Genomic DNA, 27726 nt, shown 5'->3' on the forward strand with positions numbered 1-27726 from the left:
TATACATAAAACTTGCGTTTTTTTTTTTTTTTTTTTTTTTTAAGCTTACATTTCTGTGGCATAAAGTGCATTCACATTGCTGGGCAACCATCACCGCTGTCTGTCACCAGAATCTTTCATCTTCCCCCAACACACACAGTATCTATTAAACACTGACTCTCCATTCTGCTTTTCCTTAAGCCCCTGGGAACCATCATTTTACTTTCTGTCTTTATGCTTTTGACTATTCCAGGTACTTGGTATAAGTGGAGTCATACGATATTTGTCCTATGCACGACTGGCTTATTTCACTTACTGTGTCCTTATTCATCTATATTGTAACATGTGTCTGGTTTTTATTTTTTGAGATGGAGTTTTGCTCTTGTTGCCCAGGCTGGAGTGCAGTGGCATGAACTCAGCTCACCACACACTCCGACTCCCGGGTTTAAGTGATTCTCCTGCCTCAGCCTCCCAAATAGCTAAGATTACAGGCATGCACCACCATACCCAGCTACGTTTTTTGTATTTTCAGTAGAGACGGGGTTTCTACATGTGGTCAGGCTGGTCTGGAACTCTTGACCTCAGGTGATCTGCCCGCCTCGGCCTCCCAAAGTGCTGGGATCATAGGCGTGAGCCACCACACCTGGCTGCCTGTGTCATTGTTTTTAAAGCTGAATAATATTCCATTGTATGCATATACCAACTTTTGTTTACCCATTCATCCATTAGTGGACACTAGGGTTGTCTCTGCCTTTTGGCTATTTTGAATAAAAGGGCTGGAAACACAGGTGTACAAATATCTGTAGAAGTTCCTGCTTTCAATTTTTTGGGGTATATACCCAGACATGCATTTGTTGGATCATATGCTAATTTTTTAAAATCACTATACTGCTGTACCATTTTACATTCCCATCAACTGTGTACATGAATTCCATTTTCTCTATTTCCTTGTCAACACTTGTTCTGCTTTTTTGATAATAGCCACCTTAATAGGTGTAAAGTGGTATCTCATTGTGGTTTTAACCTGTACACTTCCCCAATGATTACTGATTTTGAGCTTTTCATGTACTTATTGGATAATTCTATATCTTTTTGCAAGACATGTCTATTCAAGTACTTTGCTCATTTTTTCAGGGTTTTTTTTTTTTTTTTAATGCAGGAGTTCTTTTTCTTTTATTGAGACAGAGCCTTGCTCTGTTGCTGAGGCAGGATTGTAGTGGCGCAATCTCAGGTCACTGCAACCTCTGCCTCCCGGGTTCAAGCAATTCTCCTGCCTCAGCCTCCTGAATAGTTGGGATTACAGGCACCCACCACCATGCCGGGCTAATTTTTTTTTTTTGGCATTTTTAGTAGAGACAGGTTTTGCCATGTTGGTCAGGCTGGTCTTGAACTCCTGATGTCAGGTGATCTGCCTGCCTCGGTCTCCCAAAGTGCTAAAATTACAGGTGTGAGCCACCATGCCCAGCCAGGATTTATTTGCAGTTTTCTCCCATTCTTTTTCATTCTCCTGGTAGTGTCCCTTGATGCACACATTTTTAATTTTACTGGAGTCCAATCTATTTTTTTGTTGTTGTTGACTGTGCTTTTGGTCATACCCGAGAAATTACTGCCAAATCCAATGTCGTAAAGCTTTTCCTTTTTTTTTTTTTGAGATGGGGTCTTGCTCTGTCACCCAGGCTGGACTCACTTCAACCTCTGCCTCCCAGGTTCACTCAATTCTCCTGGCTCAGCCTCCTGAATAGCTGAGATTACAGGTGCCCTGCCACCTTGCCTGGCAAAGCTTTATATTTTTAATAGAGACAGGGTTTCACCATGTTGGCCAGGATGGTCTTGAACTCCTGACCTCAGGTGACACACCTGCCTTGGCCCCACAAAGTGCTGGGATTACAAGTATGAGCCCTCACACCAGGCCAGTAATTCTGTTTCTTTTTTAAAGAGTTTGATAATTCTAGCTCTCTTTTTCTCCCAGTCTTGGTGGGTGGAGCTAGTTTTTTGTGCATTTTAAGTTAATATTTGTATATCGTGTAAGGGTTCAACTTGGTTTTTTTTGGTATGTAGAGATCCAATTTTTCCAACACCATTTGTTGAAAAGACGATCTTTTCTCCACTGAATGGTCTTGGGACCCTTATCAAAAATCATCTGACCATATATATAAAGGTTTATTTCTAGGCTTGTGATTCTATTCCATTGGTTTATATGCTAAACTTTATGCCAGTATCATACTGTTTTGGTTACTGTAGTTTTATATTAAATGTTGAGATCAGGGAGTGTAAGACCTCCAACTTTGTTCCTTTTTCATTTTTGAGATAGAGTCTTGCTCTGTCGCTCAGACGAGTGCAGTGGTGCGATATTGGCTCACTACAACCTCTGCCTCCTGGGTTCAAGCGATTCTCCTGCCTCAGCCTCCCCAAGTAGCTGGGACTACAGGTGTGTGTGACCACCTCTGGCTAATTTTTTGTTATTTTTAGAAGAGATGGGGTTTCACTGTGTTAGCCAGGATGGTCTCGATCTCCTGACCTCATGATCTGCCCGCCCTGGCCTCCCAAAGTGCAAGGATTACAGGCATAGGCCACTGTGCCTGGCCAACTTTGTTCTTCTTCAAGATTATTTGGACTATTTGGGGGTCTCTTGAGATTGTGTATGGATTTTAGGATAGATTTTTCTATTTATTTTTGCAGAATGTTGGGATTTTCACTGGGACCATATTGAATCTGTAGATTACTTTGGATAGTATTGACATCTTAACAATATTGTTTTGAATCCACGAACATACATTTTTTTTTTTTTTTTTTAGACAAGAGTCTCACTGTGTCACCCAGGCTGGAGTACAGTGGTACAATCTTGGCTCACTGCAACATCTTCCTCCTGGGTTCAAGTGATTCTCCTGCCTCATCACCACCATGCCTGGCTAATTTTTGTATTTTTAGTAGAGAAAGGGTTTTGCCATGTTGATCAGGCTGGTCTTGAACTCGACTTCAGGTGATCCACCGTTCTTGGCCTCCCAAACGCTGCGATTACAGGGTGAACCACAGTGGCTGGCTGAACATGTGATACTTTTATGTCTTAATTTTGTATGGCAACATTTTGAAGTTTTCAGTGTTCAAGTCTTTTGGCTCTTTGATTCGGTTTATGCTATTGTAAATGGTGAAAAGCACAATTTAAAGGAAGATAGATAGGCATATCATTAAGTCAAGGTATTCATGACTTGGTCCCCATGCTTTTATGGGAGACTGCACTAACAACTAGAGATCTTTGGGATGTTGTATACAATCTTTTTTTTTTTTTTGAGATGGAGTCTCACTCTCTTGCCCAGGCTGAAGTGCAGTGGGACAATCTTGGCGCACTGCAACCTCCACCTCCTGGCTTCAAGCAATCCTCCTGTCTCAGCCTCCCAAAGTGCTCAGATTACAGGTGCAAGCCACCACCGGGCGCAGTAGGAGGCAGAGGTGCGTGGATCACAAGGTCAGGAGTTCAAGACCAGCCTGGCCAAGATGGCGAAACCCCATCTCTACAAAAAAAAAAAAAAAAAAAAAAAAAACCAGGTATGGTGGCACCTGCCTGTAATCCCAGATACTCGGGAGGCTGAGGCAGAGAACTGCTTGAACCCAGGGGGCAGAGGTTGTAGTGAGCAAAGATTGCGCCACTGCACTCCAGCCTGGGCGAGAGTGAGACTCTGTAGCAAAATAAATAAATAAAATAAAAAATAAAAAAATTAAATGCTAAATATCTGTGTGTAATTCTAAGTAAAATCTCAAGTGACTAATATTCATTATATTGCATGTTACAAAGCTGTCTCTCTTCAATTTAATTTAAAACTAATTATAAAATAACTTTTGCTGATTTAGGTCAACACTCCTTTAGTCTATTTTTGTCCTCCACATTATGTATAGCACGTAAAAGAGTGCTAGCTCACATAGGTGGCCAAAAAATAAGGAGAGTTAAGATTCTCAAAAAACAAATGTTATTTAAGGGAAAAAAAGACAATCAACAAACTAGGCTTAACTTTAGATTTTATTTTTCCCCAGAACTCTTAAGCATCACCAAGTAACAGGCGACTTTTGGAATAACAACTCTTTCCCAGGTTGTAACCCTTTCCAGGAGACAGAATTTATTAAATAATATGGTTCCAAGATGCTTCCACCCCAGAATTCTAAACCAGTCATAGAATCATATCTTCTTAGGTCTTGATTAAAATCAAACAATCATCTACAGACACATGTAACAGAATCAAAATAATATATGATGTTTCTTTCCTTCTCTTACTCAATATACTTCCCTCTATTCTCCAAGAGTTTGTTACTCAGATGTATGAATACAGTCAGCTCTCCATATCCACAGGTTCTGCATCCATGGATTCAACAAACCGCCAATCAAAAATATTCAGGAAAAAAAAAATTCCACAAAGTTCCAAAAAAGCAAAACTTGAATTTGTCGAACACCAAGCAACTATGTTGAACCCATGCAAATGAAATGATGTGTAGGTATTTTATTAAGTATATCTTCAGATGATTTAAAGTACACAGGAAGACGTATGTAGGTTATATGCAAATACCATATGACCCATATTATACAATAGGACTTGAGCACCATGGATTTTGATATCCAGTGGGATTCCTGGAACCAATCCCCCATGGATACTAAGGGATGACTGTATTGCCCTTTCCAAGAAAGCATCTACCAGCCCTGATTCGTGACTCAGAATGAGGAATTCCATATTCAAAAACAGTAAGTATTCCGAGCTAACTGTCCTTAGCCATCAATAAATTAAACTGGGCCAGGTGTGGTGGCTCATGCCTATAATCTCAGCACTTTGGAAGCCAAGGTGGGAGGACTGCTTGAGCTCAGGAGTTTGAGACCAGCCTGAACAACCAATGAGACCCCACCGCTTAAAAAAAAAAAAGCCAGTCCTGGCTACTTGGGAGGCTGAGGTGAGAAGATTGCTTGAGGCCCAGGAGGTCAGGGATTCAGTGAGCTGTGATTGCACCACTGCACTCCAGCATGGGAAACAGGGCAAGAACCTGTCTCAAGAAAACAAATTAAACTTGTTTTACTCTATATTTGACTTTGTTTTAATCAATATCTTCTATTTGCAAAAGCAAACCCCATTTTTAAAACTCCTTACAATTTCCACTATGACTCTGAGAGGAAGACAGAGGGAATGGGGACGAGTTGGCTTGTTTTGTGAAAGATTCTGAAAAGGGCAGTTTATTTACTTTGAAGTCACTAAGTAGAAAAACAAATGTTCTTTTTTTGATAATGAAAGTCCTTGTAGGTAAAGACCAGAAAATTCTGGTCCTGAAATATATATTACAATATTGTTTTCAATACATTCAGAATTTATATTACTCTTTAATTTCTTTTCCCTGAGACTGGCTTCACAGTTTGGTAAAGATACTTTCAGAGGTAGGTAGTAGGGGTGAAGAGGAAACAATGTTTATGTCTAACAGCACCTGGGAATATATGTAACATCTGTCATTTTGATCTCGGCATCTATTCCGCAAATGTAATAGAAGATGATCGTTTTCCTTTTTATTCTTATCTGCCTAGACTCTCTCTTCTATTAAATCCACCCCAGCATTATCACTAATCATAACAATGAATTGCCCTTCCGAAGATATGCTATAAAGCAAACCTTCAATGTCAGGTTGTTTAGATTTAGAAGAGAAAGGCTCAAGTGAGTTAACTTTTATTCATAGTCATTAGGGAAAACGAGCAAAATTTCCAGTAACCCCAACCACTGCCTTTTCTCCCCGGACCTAGTTAATTCCTATCAACTCTTTAGTTGACTCTAAGGACTGGGCTCTAGGAGATCCTGACAGCTAAAACACAGATACAGAAGAGCCTGCATAAACGTTTTGGTCCAGGTCTTGGCCTTCAGTCTTATGATGGGCTGGTGGAATACTGCTTTATCAGATGCTTGTGACAGGGACTGCAAACTCGCTCAGGCTTGATACTTGAAGGAAGAGGCAGTTCATTTGTTGAACAGGCATCACAGAAGGTTCCTCTGCAGTTCTTACACACATTCTATAAGGAGAAGGAGGTGAGGTGGGGAATAGAAGAGGAGCAAGGCATAAGGATTCACGGGATATAAAAAGCCAATTATGGTAAGTTCTCAATGCCTAATCAAACACTGAATGGATGTTTACTACGTGCCAGATAGTATCTGAACACAGACCCAGTCTACAAAGAAGTTCACTGTCTAGTTTTTAGATTAAATGAAAAGAAGAAGTACCATAGAGTTAAAAATAAAAACGGGTAACATACAGATCACTCATCTTTGGAATATACTTCACACATCTTGTTCCCCATACTCACTTTTAGGTAGGTTAGTTTTAAAATTAGCTTGCAAATACCTGAGCATACTCCAAGTAAGGCAGTGATGAACAAAGGATTGGGTAAACAGGTAGGATTAAAAAATGTTCTGAGTATGAACTGAAAGTATAATTCCTCATACATGGATATGCTTAATGCTTTCCTGTGATCTTTGATGCTCTATAAGAATATCCTTTCGGTTATCAGTGCAGCAGGAGCACAGCTTCCTGCATCTTGTTCATAGAAAAATTGTTCTGCTTTCCTAAACATTTTCAGTCTTCAATAGTCAAGCACTGGAAGAGCAAGACGTCCCTATAGTGGTGTCAGCGGTAAGGCTGTGATAGGGTGGTATACACAAAGCTCAAAGGGTCCCAAATAAAGAGCTGTGATGAATAACTTCTCCCATGAAGTACTAAATTCATCTCAAATAATTCATCTTCCTGAGGGTGAGAGGAGTAGGGGGTTGCTTTTATTTGAAAGCCTGAGAATTTTTGTCTGACATGCAGAAGTTAATGTTGCATGGCTTAGAAGATGAAAGCCAGAATTAAGTTTCTTCTATTTTGTAACATATTTCTATAATTACACCTTCCAGTTCTATAAGGGCAGTTCATCTGTTATCTGATTCTGTGAATTTAAGACTAGGTCATACTATAATTTCACTTGTTAAAATTCGGCATGATCACAAATGGTGCTATGCAGGTTGTAATCCAGAATTTGAGCCGGCTTGCTGTATCTCTTCCAAGTACATGTTTCATACACTCATTTGTACATAACTTTTCTTGACCACTTGACCACTATGGATTGGGTACCATATTAGATGCTGGGGGATTCTACCGTGGACAAGACGCAGTTCCAGCTACCAAGGGCACTGGTTCTTTCTGAATACTTCCTTCACTCTGCCTGCTCTAGGATAACAAACTGGGAAGGTGCTCAGGCAGATGACACCCTTGAGGATTGGGGGAGCAGAAATCAAGTGGTCTAGCGGGAAGAGCTCATATCCTGTTCTGAGCAGGATATAGTGCTGAAAGGACTGTGGACTTCGGAGCTAAAGCTAGGTTGGAAGCTGCGTTTCACCACCTACGACTTGAATAATTTTGGGAAATGGACTTAGCATTAGATGTTCAACGTTCTTCACCTGTAAAATGACAGCTACGAAGGACATAAGCCTGACAAGAACAGATTTGGTCTACTTTGTTCATTACTCTTTCTCAGCACATTCTACATAGGAGGCACTCAAGATTTACTTATACATTTCCATCTGCTTATTTGTTTTAAATTACATAGTTATTTATGTTTATTTTAATGGGAACTTACCGACATCAATTACTATGACTGAAAAAGAACAGGTACCCAGTAAATGCTTGCCCCCTTTGCTTTCACTTCACTCCCAGCACTGTGAGCATGTACTCTGCACTCTATGAGGCAAAGTCCCTGTTACTCCTGGGGATGGACTGGGGGTGCTGTAGGCATCCCTACGAAAACCCTGTCCATGTCTTACCGCAGTTACCTTTGTTAGGCTGCCATCTTCCTGGCATAGCTGACACATCTGTGGTTTTTCAGAGAGCAGCAGCTGATCCTAAACCATACAGTGAGCTGGTTAGTTTTCCTTGGTGCCAGAAACATTAGTATTTTCAGAATATGAATTTTTTAGCTACAATATTAATAGAATCACACTATAGACTGTCGGGAAACTAAAACCAATTATAAACAAGTAGTCTCACCACCATAAAAACTCAGATAATATTATTATTATCCTTCCAGCTCTTAATTTTTATAATAAAGTAACATGACTTTATTTCTAAAAAGAAAATTCAAGCATATGCAAGTATAGAGTAAAAAGTTTTAACATTATCCCATTCCTCGTTTCACTCTACCATCAAGAATGAAAAGCACTAGGGGTTGGGCCTGGTGGCTCACGCTTGTAATCCCAGCACCTTGAGAGGCCGAGGTGGGTGGATCACCCTGAGGTCAGGAGTTCAAGACCAGCCTGGCCAACATGGCGAAACCCCATCTCTACTAAAAATAATAAAAATTAGCCAGGTGGGATGGTGCATGGTTTTAATCTCAGCTACTCGGGAGGCTGAGGCAGGGGAATCACTTGAACCTCGAAGGCAAAGGTTGCAGTGAGCTGAGACTGTGCCACAGCACTCCAGCCTGAGTGACAGAGCAAGACTCTGTCTCAAAAAAAAAAAAAGGGAGAAGGGGGAAAGAATGGCAAGCACAGGGCATGGAAGCTCACGCCTGCAATCCTAGCACTTCGGAAGGCCAGGGCAGGCAGATCGCTTGAGCCCAAGAGTTTGAGTCCAGCATGGGCAACATAGCAAAACCTCATCTCTATTAAAAATACAGAAAATTTACCAGGTATGTGGGCATGGTGCCATGCACCTGTAGTACTAACTACTCAGGTGGCAGAGGTGGGAGGATCACCTAAGCTTAGGAAGTCCAGGCTGCAGTGAGCTGAGATTGTCCACTGCACCCCAGCTTGGGCAACACAAGTGAGACCGCATCTCCAAAAAAAGAGTGGAAAGCAGTAGGATTTATTAATTTTATAACCTAAGAGGTAAATGACAGGGCGACTCAGACATAGTAGCATTCACTGTCTTTCTCATGGGCTTTCATACACTATTAGATTCACAAAGTGTTTTACAATCATTTATGTTAGCTTATTTTTAAGTGATCAAAACATCTTTTTTCTCTCCATTTTATGTAAGGGAAAACTAGAGGAAAGGTATATAAAGTAAGCTCTCTTAGGTCTTATGTCAGGGATAATTCCAAATAAGTGAGAACTGATGTTACTTAGTAAACTGCTGAAAGCTGCGCTACTTCCTAGGCAATACATATTTGTTGAGGGTATTGTAAGAAGGATGGCACACTGTATTCACTCATCTTCTGCCCACGCTACCTTTTTGCTAGCTAGACACAGTACAACCAGCTTCATAATTTATACAAGATGTTTTGAAACAGGAGGCTCTGTTACCTGTTCATCCACAGGGTGGGGTTGCAGCCTACAATGGAGAAGTAAAAAATAGTGACAAATAGCAACTGTATGTATTTCCATTTATATCATTTCAATAAAAAGCTCAGAATGCAAACATTTCTTCAAACAAGAAATACTGTACATCTTTCATATTACTAAGAACACAATTATTAATCTTGACCTTCAAGGAGGGAAAATTTTGCTTCTTAAAATCTATCATTAGAATCTGACCCCTGACCTATTATATTAGAGTTCCCATTTAAAAATAGATTTGAAGTTATATTTTACATTTCCCTTTTACTATCAAAATAGTTAGCATTTATGTTTCCCAATGTGCAAAACTCCAATGGCACACTGGCCATATATTTTAGTAGCTTTTTTTCTACTTGATATTATGGAAATCTACTAATTATCGCATATTATATATCAGTCCCAAATATTCTTAAGATGTGAGCTTCAGCAAATTAATCCAAGAAAAGGAAATAAATGAGACTGTCACCAAAAAACCCATTCAAGTTGAACTACTTCTTCATGAGACTAAGCTGAGCTAACTCTGATGTTCCCAGCGTGGACTAGGTCCTAAATGAGGCGAAGCAAAGCTCGCTCTCGGTTACGGGGAAAATGCACCACAGATTGCAGCAGTTCCTATTCTTTTCAGTTGAGTAGCAGTGTGATCACCAGACAAACACCGTGGGGTGACCAGGTTTTCAGATGTTCCTTGCCATCATAATCCTAGGAAGCCTGGTATGTCTAATGATTGCAGCTATAGCCAGAGTAAGTCCTGGAAATTGCTAATAGGTAATGCAGAGCCAAAAGACTTAAAAATAGGAGACAGGATAAACAGAGGCAACCTGGTAAGTCACCTAGCCTCTCTGTGCTTTTCAGCTTTCTCATCTGTAAAGTTGCATTAGATACTTCTATAAGGAATATTAAATCATAAGGAGATAATGAATGTGAAAGAGACAAATTCTAAGTTGCAGAGCACAATTCAGATATCAGGAAGCACTGTCCTATATTATCAGGACCTAAGTCAGAACTTGCCATTTAATAGACACTCCTGATTGCTCAAGTAAATGACCTGATTTTAGTTTGAAACTAGGCTCACCGTGAAAGGGACCTGGAAGCCCAGGTTAATTTCCTGGCCTTTCTAGTTTCCTTCTCTGCTTATGCCATTATGTAATGTAAGACGGGCAATAGTTTAAGGTTAGCTCTGGATCAAACCATGCTCTTTGGGAGCAAAATTAAAGACTTTGGGATGGCCTTTAAGGCAAGAAAGGGGCACTTAGGCCAAGCACCTACATAATTAGTCTACTACTGGACTGTGTGATTTCTCTTCTCCAGCAGCTACTTCTGTTCCAGATGACACACTACCTCATTCTTAAGATAACAAAGCCTGGCTAGGGACAGCTGTACAGTTCTCTCAAAACCCCACTATGGTATCATTCCTCATCACTAACCTCTTCCTCCACGTTTTAAAATAGACCTTTAAGTTTAGAGCAGTTAGGTTCACAGCAAAACTGAGTAGAAAGTACCAGGACTTCTCACATGCCTCCTGCCCCATCCCCAGCCTCTTTATCAACATGCGGCACCAGAGTGGCGCATTTGTTACAACTGATGAGCCTACACTGACATCATCACCCAGAGTCTATGGTTTACATTAAGGTTCACTCTTGGTGGTGTCTAGTCTGTGGGTGTGGTCAAATGTATAATGACATGTATCCACCATCACAGTATCATAGAGTAGTTCCACTGCCCTAAAAATCTTCTGTGTTCCACCTGTTCACTCCTCCCTTCCCTTACCCACAGGAAACCACTGATTTTTTTTTTTTAACTGTCTCCATAGTTTTGTCTTTTCCAGAATGTTATATAACTGGACCTCCTTCATGTCTTAATGCAGGGGCACTATGTAATATTTTGTTATATTTCTAAACTGCTAAAATAACTATAAAAAGTCAGCTTCCTTGAAACTATCCTATGCTCTTCATTGTGAGAAAATTAGATAGAGTTGGGAAAAAGGAATGAAGTTAGGCTGTTTGAGATTCTCAAGAGAAAAGAAAAATGAGAGATGAGAGATAAATCAGAGTACCTATTTGAATTTTTTTTTTTTTTTGAAATGGAGTCTCACTTTATTGCCCAGGCTGGAGTGCAGTGATGCCATTTTGGCTCACTACAACCTCCACCTCCTGGGTTCAAGTGATTCTCCTGCCTCGGCCTCCCAAATAGTTGGGATTACAGGCAGGCCCAACTAATTTTGTATCTTTAGTAGAGGCGAGGTTTTACCATGTTGGCCAGGATGGTCTCAAACTCCTGACCTCAGGTGATCTACCCACCTTGGCCTCCAAAAGTGCTGCGATCATAGGTGTGAGCTGCTGTGCCTGGCCACTTATTTGAAATTTAGCACAAAGGTAGAAACAAGTCATACTCAAATATATTTAAGAAGCTAAGAAATGCTATGTATGACTTATACTTTATTCTCCTGGGATACCAATTCAGTAAAGGTGAGAAATAACCTCTTAAGTGATAATTTGAGCTTGGGAATTAATCAGGGAAGAGAGAGACGACAGCCTGATTACCCTTCTTTCCTCTGAAATGGCCTAATGGCTTTGGTTTAATACATGTCATGTGATTTATTATTTATTAACTTCCACTTCAAATGTCTTCCTGGCATATTAATAAGTCGGTGTCAATGCCAATGTATATCAAAAGCTGCCTCCTTCCCACAACCCCAGAATAACTTTACATCTTAGTTAATACTTGATTAACAAACACCTGTGGCTTTCTTCCAGGGACTTTTTTAGTTTAACATTTTCCTCTTGCATTTTGTGCTTCCCATCCTGTCAAAAGAAAACAGCCCAATTTATTAATTATTCTGAATGCTAAACAATGATGATATTGCAAATATTTTCTTCTGCAATGCTTTAGTTTGGGTATAAAGCTAAGCAGCTTTTGCATTAGGGAAGGGATCTAACTTTCAAGTTATGTTTCCTCATTCTTTGTTCTAAGCAGTTTCTTAACAATTCTCATAGTTTGTGACAAATGATTTTCAAAGTAGATATTTTAATTCTTGAGATTCAAATAAAATTCAGAATGTATTCTATTTACTTGCAAAGTTGGCTCAAGATATTGGCTGCTTCTTAGGAGAAGTTTAATTTTTTTTCTTTCCCCCAGACTGAGCTCTGAAAAACTGGTAAAACCAAGGATGGCCATATCCAGCAGACTATAATCCTCCGGATGGTCAATCAAGTTGATGCCCCAGTGCCACAGCTTTTTTTTTTTGAGACAGAGTCTCACTCTGTTGCTCTGGCTGGAGTGCAGTGGTGCCATCTTGGCTCACTGAAACCTCTGCCTGTGGGTTCAACCAATTCTCCTGCCTCAGCCTCCCAAGTAGCTGGGACTACAGGCATGTGCCACCATGCCTGGCTAATTTTTGTATTTTTAGTAGAGATGGGTTTTACCATGTTGGCCAGACTAGTCTTGAACTCCTGATCTCAAGTGATCTGCCTGCCTTGGCTTCCCAAAGCGCTGGGATTATAGGTGTCAGCCATCACACTCAGCCCAGTGCCACAACCTCTATAGCCTGTTCAACTCAAGTAGTGTTCTACTTGGCAGGACAAATGTAAAGTTTCAAACTGCATTTCTACCCACACCCCAGGCATTTTGTTTTTTTTTGAGTTGGAGTCTCGCTCTGTTGCTCAGGCTAGAGTGCTGTGGTGGGATCTTGGCTCACTGCAACCTCCACTTCCTGGGTTCACTCCAGCCTCAGTCTCCTGAGTAGCTGGGATTACAGGTGCACACTGCCACGCCCAGCTACATTTTTGTATTTTAGTAGAGATGGAGTTTCACCATGTTGCCCAGGCTGGTCTCGAACTCCTGAGCTCAGTCAATCAATCCGCCTTGGCCTCCCAAAGTGCTGGGATAACAGGCAAGAGCCACCGCGCCTGACCAGGTACTTGGGCAGTTTTTAGGGCTACATTTTTTCTCTGGCATACACACCTACTGCTGCTTGCCTTCAACTGCTGCCCATGTGCATCCAAAAGTGAATGTATATTCTTTTTGTTTGTTTTGTGAGACAAGGTATCATGCTATTGCCCAGGCTGGAGTGCAGTGGCATGATCATAGCTCAGTGCAGCCTTGACCTCCTGGGCTCAAGTGATCCTCCCACCTCAGTCTACTGAGCAACTGGGACTACAGGCATAAGCCACCACAACCAGCTATTTAGAATTTTTGTTGTAGAAATGAGGTCTCCCTATGTTGTTCAGGCTGGTCTCTAACTCCTGGGATCAAGCAATCTTCATGCTGCAGCCTCCCAAAGTGCTAGGATTACAGGGGTGAGCCACTGTACCCAGCTGAAATGTGTGTTCTTACACAACTCAAGCATCAAAGAAGACAGGTCAATGCAATACTTATCCTCCTGGAAACGCCACTGCACGAAACAACTGGAGATTGAAAAACTTAAAGCCTTATTAGAAAAATAGGGTAAGACAGGCCAATATCTGAAGTATACCTTTGTAAGCCTTTTAGTTTTTATGTTCACTAAACTAAATAAAGACAGCATGCTATATAGAGTGGTTCTTTATACACTTTAAATTATTAGTAGTGGTACTATTTAATAAATTTCCATATACCATTATTTTCTATTTGACAGTAAATCAGCAGCTCACTCTCTAGAAATTTTAAATAGTTTATAAACTGGTCCTGCTTTGTTATATACTAGAAGTATTCAAAAAGTTCATGGAAAATGCATATTAAGAAAAGGCTGTGCATGTACTTCAAAATTTTTTTGCACCAAAATAAACTTGTCCTTACTTATTTTAATATATCTGACCAGGATATAGTTTGAGTCACTAAAAAGGCTAAGACATTAGTTTGAAAAGAGCCCCTGGCTGGGCTGGGATCACACCTGTCATCCCAGCACTTTGGAAGGCTCAGGCATGTCGCTTGAGCCCAGGAGTTCAAGACCAGCCTGGGCAACATGGCAAAACCCCATCTCTACCAAAAAAACACAAAAATTACCTGGGCCTTGTGCCCATAGTCCCAGCTACTTGGGAGGCTGAGGCAGGAGGATCACTTGAGTCTAGAAAATCGAGGCTGCGGTGAGGCATAATTGTGCCACTGGACTCTATTCTAGGTGAGACTCTGTCTCAAAAACAAAAAAAGAAAAAGAAAAAGAAAAAAGGAAAAGCCCCTACCAGAGCAACAGGAATTCTGATAAAATTAACTGAAGCAAGAACAAACATCAAATTGCTGGTGAAGCTTAGATGGAAGAATTGTGAAATTATAGATGCTTTACAAAAAGCTTATGAGTACAATGCTCCAAAGAAATCATCAGTTTACAAAGGATAACCCATTTTAAGACGGGGCCAGGTAAGGTTGAAGATGAAGCCTGCAGTGGCAGACTAGCCACATCATTTTGTGAGGACTTTGTTCATGCTCTGATTGAAGAGGACCAATGATTAACAGTAGAAACAACAGCCAACACCACAGACATCTCAACTGGTTTGGCTTATACAATTCTGGCTGAAAAATTAAAGTTGAGTAAACTTTTTACTTGATGGGTGCCAAAACTGTTGTGTCCATATCAGCTATGGACCAGAGCACAGCTTTCAAGGGAAATTATAAACAAGTGGGATGAAGAACCTGAAGCATTTGTTTAAGGATTGTAACAGGAGATGTAACAACTTCATAGTACAATCCTGAAGACAAAGCACAATCAAAGCAATGGCTCTGAAGAGGTGGAAGTGGTGCAATCAAAGCAAAAGCAGACAGGTCAAGAGCAAAGGTCATGGCAACAGTTTTTAGGGAAGCTGAAGGCATTTTGCTTGTTGACTTTCTGGAAAGCCAGAGAATGCCAATATCTGCTTATTGTGACAGTGTTTTTAATTTTTTTTTTTTATTTTTTGAGAGGCAGTCTTGCTCTGTTGCCCAGGCTGGAGTGCAGTGGTGAGATCTTGGCTCACTGCAACCTTCACCTCCCAGGTTCAAGCGATTCTCATGCCTCGGCCTCTCAAGTAGCTGAGACTACAGGCACGTGCCACCACACCTGGCTAATACTTGTGAGAATGTTTTGAGAAAGTTAGCCAAAGCTTCAGCACAAAAATGCTCAGGAAAGCTTCAACAAGAGTCCTATTCCACCATAAATATGCTCCTACTCATTCCTCTCATCAAACAAGGGCAATTCTATGAGAGTTATGACAGGAAATCATTAAGCAATCCTGATTTGACTCCCTCTGATTTCTTTTTGTTTCCTAATCTTAAAAGATCATTAAAGGGCACCTAGTTTTCTTCCGTTAATAATCTTAAAAAGACTGTATTAATATGGTTAAATTCCTAGGACCCTCAGTTATTTAGGAATGGCCAACATGACTGGTATCATCACTTACAAAAGTGTCTTGACCTTGATGGAACTTAGGTTGAGAAATAAAGTTAATACGTTTTTGCCTTTTAATTCCATTTCCCATGATCTTTTTGAAGTCCCGTTGTAGAATATGTACACACAGGAGGCAATTTTTTCACGGTGTTTGTCATTGACAGAAAAAGCATTTAAAGCTTTACTGATTTCATTATTTCCTGGGCCCCAGAAATGACCTTATCCAATTTTAGCTCCTTCACTGCTATAGGTGCTGGAGGTTATCTCCTTCTAAGATTATTCTGTAGAAATTTCTACTTTTATTCTTTAAACTATTCTCTATTACCTTCCCTTCCTCAAGCCTAGTTCCCTTTCTTCCTAATTATTCGTATGAGAAGTTCCTTGAGGATACTCAAAGTGAAATCCTCATGATTTGAAAAAGGTATACAGAAGAAACTCCACATTGAGGAAAATTCTGTTAAGGTATTCAGGGTTGGAGAGGGATTATTATACTATTTTATTAAAATTATTAGCAGAAATCCAAGAAACAGAGATTTTTGTTAAGATACCAAAATAATCGTACTTAGAAAATTATTAAAAGGGAAACAGTTCACTGTGATTATTAAAATCCCCCTTTCTAAATGAAATCAAGTTAGAGGAAGTGTCCTAGAGGCAGACTCAGAATCAAGCTTTCATCTGTTCACATCATTATCAAGTATCTACATACTTGAGGACACAGCCCCTAAGTATGTGATCTGTAAAAGAAAACTGACAGGCCTATCAAGTTAGCCTCTAAAATTTAAACTGAAATTAAGCAAAAGAACAAGGGAATAGCAAATATTACCATCTTGGATTCTGGCTTCTGGGAACCCTTTCCTGGGATGCTCCTGTCATTTTGTAATCTTCTTTCTTTTTCCTGTTTTAGTTCTAACTCAAGCTGGTTCCTGAGATAAGTAGGAAAGGAAAAGGATGAAAAATGGAAATTTTACACAGACATATTTCTCTAAAGAATGCCAACACCTTGTCTTAAAGTGCAATAATTAAGAACGGTTAAGAGCTTGCTGTCAGAGACAGGTTTTTAAATGATAATGTTGCGACTTCTTAGATTAACCGTGTGAATCTGGACCAATTTAACCTCTCTAATCTCTACTTTTTTTTTTTTTTTTTGAGACAGAGTCTTGCTCTGTTGCCCAGGCTGGAGTGCAGTGGCATGACCTTGGGTCACTGCAACCTCTGTCTCCCAGGTTCAAGCAATTCTCCTGTCTCAGCCTCCCGAGTAGCTGAGATTACAGGTACTGCCACGTCTGGTGAATTTTGGTATCATTAGTAGAGATGTTGGCCAGGCTGGTCTGGAACCCCTGACCTCAGGTGATACACCTGCGTCGGCCTCTCAAAGTGCTGGGATTACAGACGTGAGCCACTGCGTCCAGCCTTAAGCTCTACTTTAATCTGAAAGTGGAGGCAAAAACATCACTAATAGGATTGATGTGAAGACATTAAATGGACAGCTTGCATGTGAAGTGCTTTGTAAAGTATCTGGCACACAGTAAGAATTCAGGAAATATTACATATTATTATTAGTGTTACATGGGCTAATAATGACTCTCCAGGATCGTGGCTCTAATTTCCTAATTCTTTGATCACAAATCATGTTGATAGGATTTGGGGAATGTTGATGTATGTGAAGCTTTCTGAATTCCAGTTCCAGAGAAAGGACATTGCAAAGACAGAGCCAACCTGGCTGGAAGTCATGAAACCCCTTTTCTTGCTGTCTACCCTAAGAATTACCCATGACCACCCTGTCAGCTCAAGCTGCCCCCTCTTCACCGCTGCCTGGTGAGCTCCTCGACTTCCAGCTGCAGACTGTTGATCTTGTCTCCAAAGTCCTGTTTGAAGAGCCGGTTGTCCAACTCAGCAGACTGGCGGCTTTGCTCAGCCTGGCGCAATCTGGATGTGAGCCACATGAACTTGTGATAAAAAACAAAAGCCATGGTGGGGAGGAAGACCAAGTTCACAACACAAAATAAAATAACCCAAGGAAGAATGCACAGAGAGACAGAGAGAGGAAAAAAACTTTGCAGGACACAGGCAAAGAAATTATGGGAAGAAAAAGATGAAGAAGAAACAAATTCTAAAAAAAAGTAAGATGAAGGTGAACCAGGCAGAGGAAAAGCTGGTTTTCCATTTTTTTTTTATTCTAGTACTACAGTTTACAGCCATTAGATGATAAACAATAAAACATCACTTTTTAGAAAATCCATATCCAAAGCCAACCTCAAGTACACAGTAATTTAAGTTAAATCCACTTTTTAAAAAAATTTCCTAATAGGTTTGGTACTTAATTTTTCTGTTTTACACACATAACTGGAACTTTAAATGGGCAACTACCTTCTTATACGTGGAAGTATAGTTTTTTCTTGTCCTTTCCCCCAAACCACATATATTAAATCATGGGACATTATATATCAACCCTCACCCAGGCTTTGAGTTATTTTATAAGGAAAAGCCTTTGTCAGAGTTTGGCTGCCTCCTTCCTTTTCCATTCCCACAAAATATGTGTGACTAAGTGGACAAAGAACTCAGCATTGGGCCTGTTTTAAGACTCTGACCATATTCTCCAGAAGATTCTGATTGATGTTTTCTTCTAAATATCTTATAACTTTGCACCTATGGAGAAGCATGTTTTAGAAGGTAAAACACTTGGGATTTTATGTAACAGAATTTAAAAGCATGCTATGTGTAGATTTTAGAAAGTTTAATTTTGGTATTTGATCACTCCTTCCAAATGCTCATAGAAAAGGCAACTCATCACCACAAGAGGTTGATGAAGAGAATATAGTAGGAGATTTGTTTATATCGGTGCAAATTATAAGAATTAAAATAAATTCAACAGCACAGGATCTTCTACCTCTATGAAGTTGGTTTAAACATATGTTCTTTGACTTGATTTTGGTTCAAGTCAAATCCGTGCAGGGACCTATATAAGCATACATGGAATCTATCTTACACTCTTAATTCTGGGTTTGCCAAGAAAAAGAAAAAGAATTTCAAGAGCGGGAAGCGAAGGGGTTATCTGTGTCCCCACCTAAGCAGCTGAAGTGCTGCAAAGCATACAAGAATGAAAAAAAAAAAAAAAAAAAAAAAAAAAAAAAAAAAAAAAAAAAAAAAAAAAAAAGAGGAAAAAAATCCAAATAGTTTGTCAAGACCTTTTGAAGGAATGAAGGCTTATGTAAAGCCTGTCTCTTCAAATCAAAAATCATCCTAAAAAAATTAACATATTTATAGGATTATTCACAATGTTAAAGCCTAGAAAGGGTTAGTCTATGGTCACTTAAAAAAAGAAGCCCTGCTAATATTGCTTGTGGATATCTACGTGGAATCAGTATTTTTGTACTAAATAATAATAAAGAAGGTAAGGTTATCATTTATTTCCTATTCTGAAATGTTTTTCTAATAATTCAATTATTAGCTTCCCAGAACCTTTAGCAAATCCCCATCTGAACAACAGAAACTCTTAAGTAAATGTTTCCAGGTAAGAAATAACAGACCAGGCAGAATATCAGCACTCAGGTCTATACCCTGTCCTTTTTACTCCCATAAGAAAAGCAGGATATGAAAAATGGGTAGTGCATCATTTTTTTAATAGGAGAGGAGTGTTTTTACTAGAATTGTTCTCTCTGAACTACCCAATAGGAAGCGGAATTGCAGGAATATGGCAGAGGTAGAAGATGACAAACATGAAGAGGGTTTCCCCAAGCATCACATTATTATATTATCATAAGTTACCTAATTGCTAACTTATCTCTATGTATTTTAAAGAAATATAAGGATGCTGTTTTTTCTTTTTCAAAAGTCACTAAGGCAAAAAAAGTTGCAAGCAATCTTGGTTACTGAGAATAGAAGTGTAGTGAAATACTAAGTGATATCCTTGGCTTGGGGATTAAACCTATATAACAAAAATGAAAAGGGGTCATGGTCTAAGAGACACAGAGCTATTTTAGAAGAGTCCAAGTTCACGTGGTAGTTACCTCAAGGTCATTACACTGCAATGGCAGAACAGGCTTGCAGATACAGACATGAACAATGCACCGAGAATCTGATATTATCAAGGACTGGGTAGTAAAGGCATCATTAATATATGTACAGAGCTTCAATTCCCTAGGCTTTTTAAAAAAGTGGTGTTTTTATTTATTGGTCAACTCAGAAATAATTTCTCAGAGTTTGTTCAGCATTTAATTAGGAACTCATTCCAATTTTTCTAACCCTGGGGAGAAAATAAGAAAAAACCCAATCTATATCTCCAACTGGTTTTTTAAAAGTCCAACAAATTCAAAGTCAACTTTTTGGTGACATTTTATATCGAACCAGAGCTTAAATGTAGTAACTTTCAGATTTCTTCCTTTTACAATTGAGTTGTGATATCACACTTGTGACATGACCAACTGAAAATGCCTAATGATGTTTTGGGATCAGTTTATTTGCTGCACTATTTAAGGTCTTTGCCTGTTTCACCAAATCCTTTTCACTAAATAAAATAAAAATGACAATGAAGTGAAAGGGGAACAAGAAAATGGATAAACAGGAAACACAAAAATAGCAAGAGAATAAGTCAGCTTAATAAAGAGATAAGTCATTATTTTAGTTCTGTTTGCTTTAAATTTCAAGTCAAAAAAAATCATTGAAAAGGAATTTGATACATTTCATTTCTAAAGCACAATTTATGAACACTAAAATCATTTTGTCAAATCATAATCATATAACTGATTATGAGCAAGTACATAACCGTCTTTTCCTAGGTAGACTGATACATTTTTATTTGGCCATATAAGAGGTTTCAGGCTTAATTATTAATTTGCCATTAACTTTTTTTTTTTTTAATGCCATTAACTTTTGAGTGAACATTAATATGCACTGCTGTTCAGGACCCTTACTGGTTAAGAATCATCTGAATAAGAGAAGTCACCCATTCATCCATTCATCATATATGTACTGAATGAATGCTTGTATATTCAAGGCACTGCAACAGATCTAATAAGGGAACTTAAAAGATTAGTTAACTAATCTCAGGGAACTTACACTCTCATCAGAAGAGACGTATATAAAGGGTTAAAAGGAAAAAGACAAAAGTGAGAAGTGTCACAAGCAATATAGATAGATGTGGATAGGAAGCTATGGGAATTCCCAGAAAGATCATTTCTAGCTGCAAAGAGGTATCAGAGGAAACTCTGGGGAGGTGGCATATGAGCCTAAACTTAAAAATGTATCTGAAGAACAAGGGAGTGGGAAGAATTAGGACATTTCTAATTGGTGGAAGAACTATTGGGAAAGAAATGAATGGGAAAAATGGGAAGTATATCCAGGGACCAGTAATTTAGTTTTGCCCAAGTGCAAGAAGGGTGAGGAACAGGTGTGACCCTGTGTGCTGTGTCACATTCAGTCTTGAAGACTCAGCCGTTTCTCTTGACTGCTGAGTTGCCACAGAGAAAATGGTTGTTTCACACAAACAGAGAAAGAGAGTAGCATAGGGAGAAGATGTGCTTTGGGCAGACATAATTGTAGGTACTAGTGGAAGAGAGCTGCCCAAAGTATGGAAACTCAAGACTGGTCTCCAGATGAAGGTAAGAGCTGGAGAACACATTGGAGGTGACAGTGGAAGCTACAGAACTACTCAAGAGAAAGAAAAGGGAAATAAGAGAAAAGGGTTAAAGAAGGGAGAGAAAGACACAGAGTAGATCCTTGGAGGACACCTGTCTCTCAGTGCCTCTATATCCCCTAGCATCAAAGTATTCAAAAGACTTTAGGGATGAATGATAAAATCACAGAATTACATAATATATTTGAGAGTCCTTTCATGCTTTAAAGTATCCTTCCTCTAACACATGACTCTGACATGGGTTAAAAGTTCTGATGTTCAAAGCACTCATGAAAGGCTGATCTTTCAATTTTTTTTTTTAAGACTAGTCAAGCGATTGACATTTCCTAAAAACATTTCAGTCATATCTCAGAAAACACACATAACGTTCAATTGGCTTTCTTTCTACCAGAATGTCTGATGCTAATTTGGAAGAATTTCATATACTTTCTATTTGCCGAATGTACAGCACATTCTCTTCACTTCAGCACTGACAACCCAAAGTGCTTCACTGAGGAAACAGGACTTTTACCTTTGTTCAAGTTGTTTAATGGTAGCAGCCATCTGATTAGTCTTCTCTTCCAAGCGACTGTTTAGTTCACTTTTCTGTTTTACTCCTAAGTCTGAACTCTGTTATGGAAAATAATCACAAACAAGCTGTATAACAAAAATTCTAAAATATAACCACACATGCCTTTTGAATCTAATGGTAAGTGGGAAAATAGAAATGCTCATATATTTCTGTATCAGTTAATCCTCAAATAGAAAAAAAGGCAATTTGTCTAAAGTTAGTACTGTTACATGCAGCATTATCACAGTAATAGTTTATCAATGTATCACATTCCAGTGTAAAAGCTAATAGAATATATGACTCAGCTGGCATGTTAGACTGCAGAGTAGACATTATCTTATAGGATAAAAAAGACCCCTACCCTCTATTATAATGTGAAAAGTGGCCATGGTTTTCTAGAACAGCAATACAGGATCCCATGATGGTCTTAATCTGAGAGAAGTTTACTGGCAGCTAGCATCAAAATGAGATGTGATTCTTCCCTTTTGTAATTAAAGTGTGATTCTAGAAGATAAGATTGGAGGAGGGAAGCCCCAAGATTTTAGAGAGCCAGTGAGTCTATTCCTCATTATTTCCCCTACCTGCAGCTTAAAGGCAAGTTCATGCTTGAGAGCTCTGAGATCATCCAGCTGCTGCCGAAGAGATACCAGGGCATCCTGCTTCTCACAGACATCCTTCTCCAGCATCTTCATAGCCAATTCCATCTCCTGCCTCATGCTGATCTGCATCTCCAGTTCTTTTTCAACATCCTGCCCCCAAAGGTAAGTAAATTGCTTATACTGCTTCTTCAACTAAGTACAAATCATAAAATTTCACAGGAAAAAGTATACCAAAATTCTCAGTCTTAATATTCTGGCAAAATAGCTTAAGCTACCATTCATTTTCAGAAACATTAACAATGATTAATTAACAATAATTAGGATATACAATAACATTTGCCCAATAATGTACAAATCTGAAAAACCTGCTAAATCAAAGATAGTGCTATTTAATATGTCTAAAATATACACATATTTGAGACACTGCATTAGACATTAAGACAACTGATGTCATATCTTATTATACAAAGATACATACAGGTTTACAGTAGTCAGCATAAAATGAAGTAGTTGCAATTCTCCCAAATTTGAATGTTGTTGATATATTCAAGAGCACAGGGAACCCAGAGGACCACCTGAATCCCTGGGGTAACATCACAATTACTGAGAATGGCCAGTATGGCTAAGAAGCTAACAGAATTTTTAGGTTCATTTAACATGAAACCTCTTTTTGTTTCAACCATTATTACTGCAACATTATTTGGAAGATCAAAGATACAAAGACCTGAGGATCTTCTGCATCTACCTTGTGCCCTGGGCTCACCTAGGCCCTCACCTACTTTCTTAGTTTCTTTCCTTCTTATCAAACATTTGTCTTACTGTTATAAAATGATGTGAAAAATTTTAATATTTTTATTATGTGCCACTTCACTGAGATTCCTGGTTTACAAGATTAGCATTATGGAAAATGAATCATACTCCTTAAAATGCTGACATATATTATTTCTGTATTCTTATGAAAAGTATTACATTTTGAGATCTCATTCACAAACACATAGAAGGAAAATGCTATTTTAAGGATGTTAAAATAATACTGCTGTGTTTTTAAAAACTCTGAAATTCTACCGGGCATGGTTGCTCAAACCTGTAATTCCAGCACTTTGGGAGCCTGCGGCAGGCGGATCATGAGGTCAGGAGTTCGAGAATGGGCTGGCCAATATGGTGAAATCCTGTCTCTACTAAAAACACAAGAATTAGCTGGGCGTGGTAGTGGGCGCCTGCAATCCCAGCTAATTGGAGGCTGAGGCAGGAGAACTGCTTGAACCTGGGAGGTGGAAGTTGCAGTGAGGTGAGATCACGCCACTGCACTCCAGCCTGGGTGACACGGCAACACTCCATCTCAAAAAAAAAAAAAATCTGAAATTGTTATATGCTGTCAACTTGTAATACATGTATATTTTTTGAGACAAGGTCTCACTGTCACCTAGGCTGCAATACAGTGCAATCTTGGCTCACTGCTGCCTCAACTTCCCTGGGCTCAGGTGATCTCCCTCCTCAGCTTCCCAAGTAGCTGGGAATACAGGCATGTACCACCAAGCATGGCTAATTTTGTATTTTTTGTAGAGATGGGGTCCCCCTATGTTGCCCAGGCTGGTCGCAAACTCCTGGGCTCAAGTGATCCTCCCAGAGTACTGGGATTACAGGTGTGAGCCATGGCACTTGGCCTGTAATAATTTTTTAGTACAAGTTAAGTCACCCCTTATTTTCAGACTCTTCCTTATTCTTAGAGACATTGTGGGGAGGTCCCTATGTTTGTCATACTATCGAAACTCCAGGAAGATTTAATATGTTAATAACGGGGGTTATTAAAATCCAGTACAGGAATAGTAATCCTTAATATAAGTCCTTTTTTTTTTTAAAAGAAGTATGATTGACACATAACTGTACATATTTATGATGTACAACATGATGTTTTCATAATATAAAAATTGTGTAATGACCAAATCTGAGAAATGAACAAATCTATCATCTTAAAAATTTATCATTTCTTTGTGATGAGAACATTCAAAAGCCTCTGTTCTTTCCAGAATAAAGAAAAGACAAATAGCTCGTCCCGCCGCCCAAGATGCCAACAGGAAAGAAGGCCAAGGGGAAGAAGGTGGCTCCAGTCCTTGCTGTCGTGAAGAAGCAGGAGGCTAAGAAAGTGGTGAATCCCCTGTTTAAGAAAAGGCCTAAGAATTTTGGCACTGGACAGGACATCCAGCCCAAAAGAGACCTCACCCGCTTTGTGAAATGGCCCCACTATATCAGGTTGCAGCGGCAGAGAGCCATCCTCTGTAAGTGGCTGAAAGTGCCCCCTGCAATTAACCGGTTCACCCAGATCCTGGAATGCCAAGCAGCTACTCAGCTGCTTAAGCTGGCCCTCAAGTATTGACCAGAGACAAAGCAAGAGAAGAAGCAAAGGCTGTTGGCCTGGGCCGAGAAGAAAGCGGCTGGCAAAGGGGACGTCCCCAGTAAGAGACCACCTGTCCTTCGAGCAGGAGTTAACACTGTCACCACCTTGGTGGAGAACAAGAAAGCTCAGCTGGTGGTGACTGCACACAACACGGATCCCATTGAGCTGGCTGTCTTCTTGCCTGCCCTGTGTTGTAAAATGGGAGTCCCTTACTGCATTATTAAGGGGAAGGCAAGACTGGGACGTCTAGTCCACAGAAAGACCTGCACCACTGTTGCCTTTACACAGGTTAACTCGGAAGACAAAGGTGCTTTGGCTAAGCTGGAGGAAGCCATCTGAACCAATTACAATGACAGATATGATGAGATCCGCCGTCACTGGGGAAGCAATGTCCTAGGTCCCAAGTCTGTAGCTCGCATCGCCAAGCTCGAAAAGGCAAAGGCTAAAGAGCTTGCCACAAAACTGGGTTAAATGTACACTGTTGAGTTTTCTGTACATAAAAATAATTAAAACAATACAAATTTCCCTTCCAAAAAAAAAAAAAGAAAGACAAATATTTAAGGTGATGGGTATCCCAAGAACACTGATTTGGTCTTTACAAATTATATGAGTATATTAAATTATCATATGTACCCTGGAACGATGTACATCTATTATGCATTAATAGAAAAAGAACAAAAAGCAACAAATCTCTCTTCTATTTTAAAATATGTATTACTGTTAACTCTAGTCATCCCATACTATGCAACACAGGACCAGAACTCATTCCTCCTATCTAACTATAGCTTTGTACCAGTTGATAAATCTCTTACTATCCCCTGCCCTCTCTCCCTCTGGTAACCATCACCTTACTCTTTACTTTTATGAGAACAACATTTTAGATTCCACAAATGAATGTTATCATACAGGATTTCTTTTTCTGTGTTTGGCTTATTTCACTTCACATAATGTCCTCTAGGTTTAGCCACGTTGCCACAAATGACAGGATTTCATTCTTTTTTATAGCCGAGTAGTATCCCATCGTGTATATGTACGGCATTTTTTTTTATCCATCCACATGTTGATCAACACTAAGGTTGATTCCATATCTTGACTACTGTGAATAGTGCTGCAATAAACATAGGAGTGCAGATTCTCTCTGACATATTGATTTCATTTCCTTTGGATATATCCCCAGTAGTGGGATTGCTGAATCATATGCTAGATTGATTTCTAATTAGTTTATTTTTTATTTTTTGAGATGGAGTCTGGCTCTGTCACCCAGGATGGAGTGCAGCCTCAGCCTCCCAGGTTCAAGCAATTTTCCTGCCTCAGCCACCTAAGTAGCTGGGATTACAGGAGTGTGCCACCATGCCTGGTTGATTTTTTTTTTTTTTAATTTTTAGTAGAGACAGGGTTTCACCACGCTCGTCATGAACTCCTAACCTCAGGTGTAATCCAAAGTGCTTAGATTACAGGTGTGAGCCACTGTGCCTGGCCTGGTTTTTAATGTTTTAAAACAACCTTCACACTGTTTTTCATAGTGGCTATACCAATTTATATTCTCACCAATAGTGTGTAAAGGTTCCCTTTCTCCACATCCTTGCCAACACTTAACTTTCAATTTTTCGATAGCTGCCATTCTGATTACAGTGAGGTGTTACACTATAGATGTATATACATATTATATAGTGTGTGTATATATATATATATATATATAAACATATATGTGTGTGTGTGTACACACACATACACACATGTATTTTTTTTTTTTAAATTCTAAAAGACTTAAGACCAATACTGGATGATAAATGTTTCCATTTATATCTAAGACCAAGTATAAATCAGAAATAACTGCTAAAAATAAAATAGCATAATCCTATATAATGATTCTTTGTAAAGAAAAGAAGAGCCACCACTTCCAAGAATCTTTGCAGGGAGGAGGACTTAGGTAGGAGTGAGGCTGTATAGTTTAAAAAAGCAGGTTCTGTATACTTAATATTCTTGTAATATAAACTATAAAAGCAAAAAAATAAAGATTAACAAAATCTTATTGTTGAGAATACTCAGAAAAAGATTGTGAGTATGGTAAGGCATGTGTGTTAAAAAGAGATAAACCGTTTTACAGGATCTATAATTTTTCAGAACACTACTGATATTCCTAATCTTGGTCTGTATAATAAAACCTCTAAGTGGTCAGTTCCCTTTTAATGTATTCCTGAACTATTAGAAATTAAGCAAAGTTTACCAATCGTAATTGTGTCTCTTCTTTCAAATGCTTTCTTGCTTCACTTAGTGCTTGTCCTTCTGCAGTTCTGTCTTGCTTGGGACCCTTGAAAAGATAAATAACATTGTACATATTTAAGGATTTAATCAGAATTAGCAGAGACTAATATTGCTATTTAGTAAGAAAAAAAGATCGTACTGAAGCAGGTATAATAATGAACAAACACAACAAAGAAACTGAAGAAGTCCAGTATATTTTTAAAGGGTAAGATGAATTGGGGGCTTCCTGACACTTTATTTAAAATCCTAAAATAGGTTACCAAACCAGATGATAGAAGTTTTAAAAATCAGCCTCTAAAAATAACATAGTATTCATTTCAAAATATGAGTTGGACTATAGGTTTTTTTTTTTTGCTTTTTTTTGAGATGGAGTCTCACTCTGTCACCCAGGCTGGAGTGCAGCGGCTCAATCTCTGCCTACTGTAACGTCCACCTCCTGGGTTCAAGTGATTCTCCTGTCTCAGCTTCCCGAGTAGCTGGGATTACAGGTGTGCGCCACCACGCCTGGCTAATTTTTGTATATTTAGTAAAGACAAGGTTTCACCATGTTGCCCAGGCCGGTCTTGAACTCCTGACCTCAAGTTATCCACCTGCCTTGGCCTCCCAAAGCGCAGGGATTACAGGCATGAGCCCCTGCGCCTGGCCCAAG

The 27726-nt window shown here is 39.2% G+C and overlaps 1 protein-coding gene across 1 annotated transcript in view; it reads right to left on the reverse strand.

Moving 5' to 3' along the window:
* Positions 1-3973: 3973 nt before the first annotated feature.
* Positions 3974-27726, reverse strand: part of RUFY3 (RUN and FYVE domain containing 3) — a 103499-nt gene continuing 79746 nt past the window's right edge. Inside the window, exons 12-20 of the mRNA XM_017501675.2 lie at positions 27040-27123; positions 22400-22567; positions 21780-21877; positions 17443-17562; positions 16460-16559; positions 12039-12103; positions 9270-9297; positions 7800-7868; positions 3974-6004 (exon numbers count right to left, since the gene is read on the reverse strand). Of these exons, the coding sequence (XP_017357164.1) occupies positions 5861-6004; positions 7800-7868; positions 9270-9297; positions 12039-12103; positions 16460-16559; positions 17443-17562; positions 21780-21877; positions 22400-22567; positions 27040-27123 (876 nt within the window). The 3' untranslated portion in view covers positions 3974-5860. The remainder of the gene's footprint in view (positions 6005-7799; positions 7869-9269; positions 9298-12038; positions 12104-16459; positions 16560-17442; positions 17563-21779; positions 21878-22399; positions 22568-27039; positions 27124-27726) is intronic.

This window comes from Cebus imitator, unplaced genomic scaffold, assembly GCF_001604975.1.
Source record: "Cebus imitator isolate Cc_AM_T3 unplaced genomic scaffold, Cebus_imitator-1.0 Scaffold283, whole genome shotgun sequence".
Lineage (NCBI taxonomy): Eukaryota > Metazoa > Chordata > Mammalia > Primates > Cebidae > Cebus > Cebus imitator.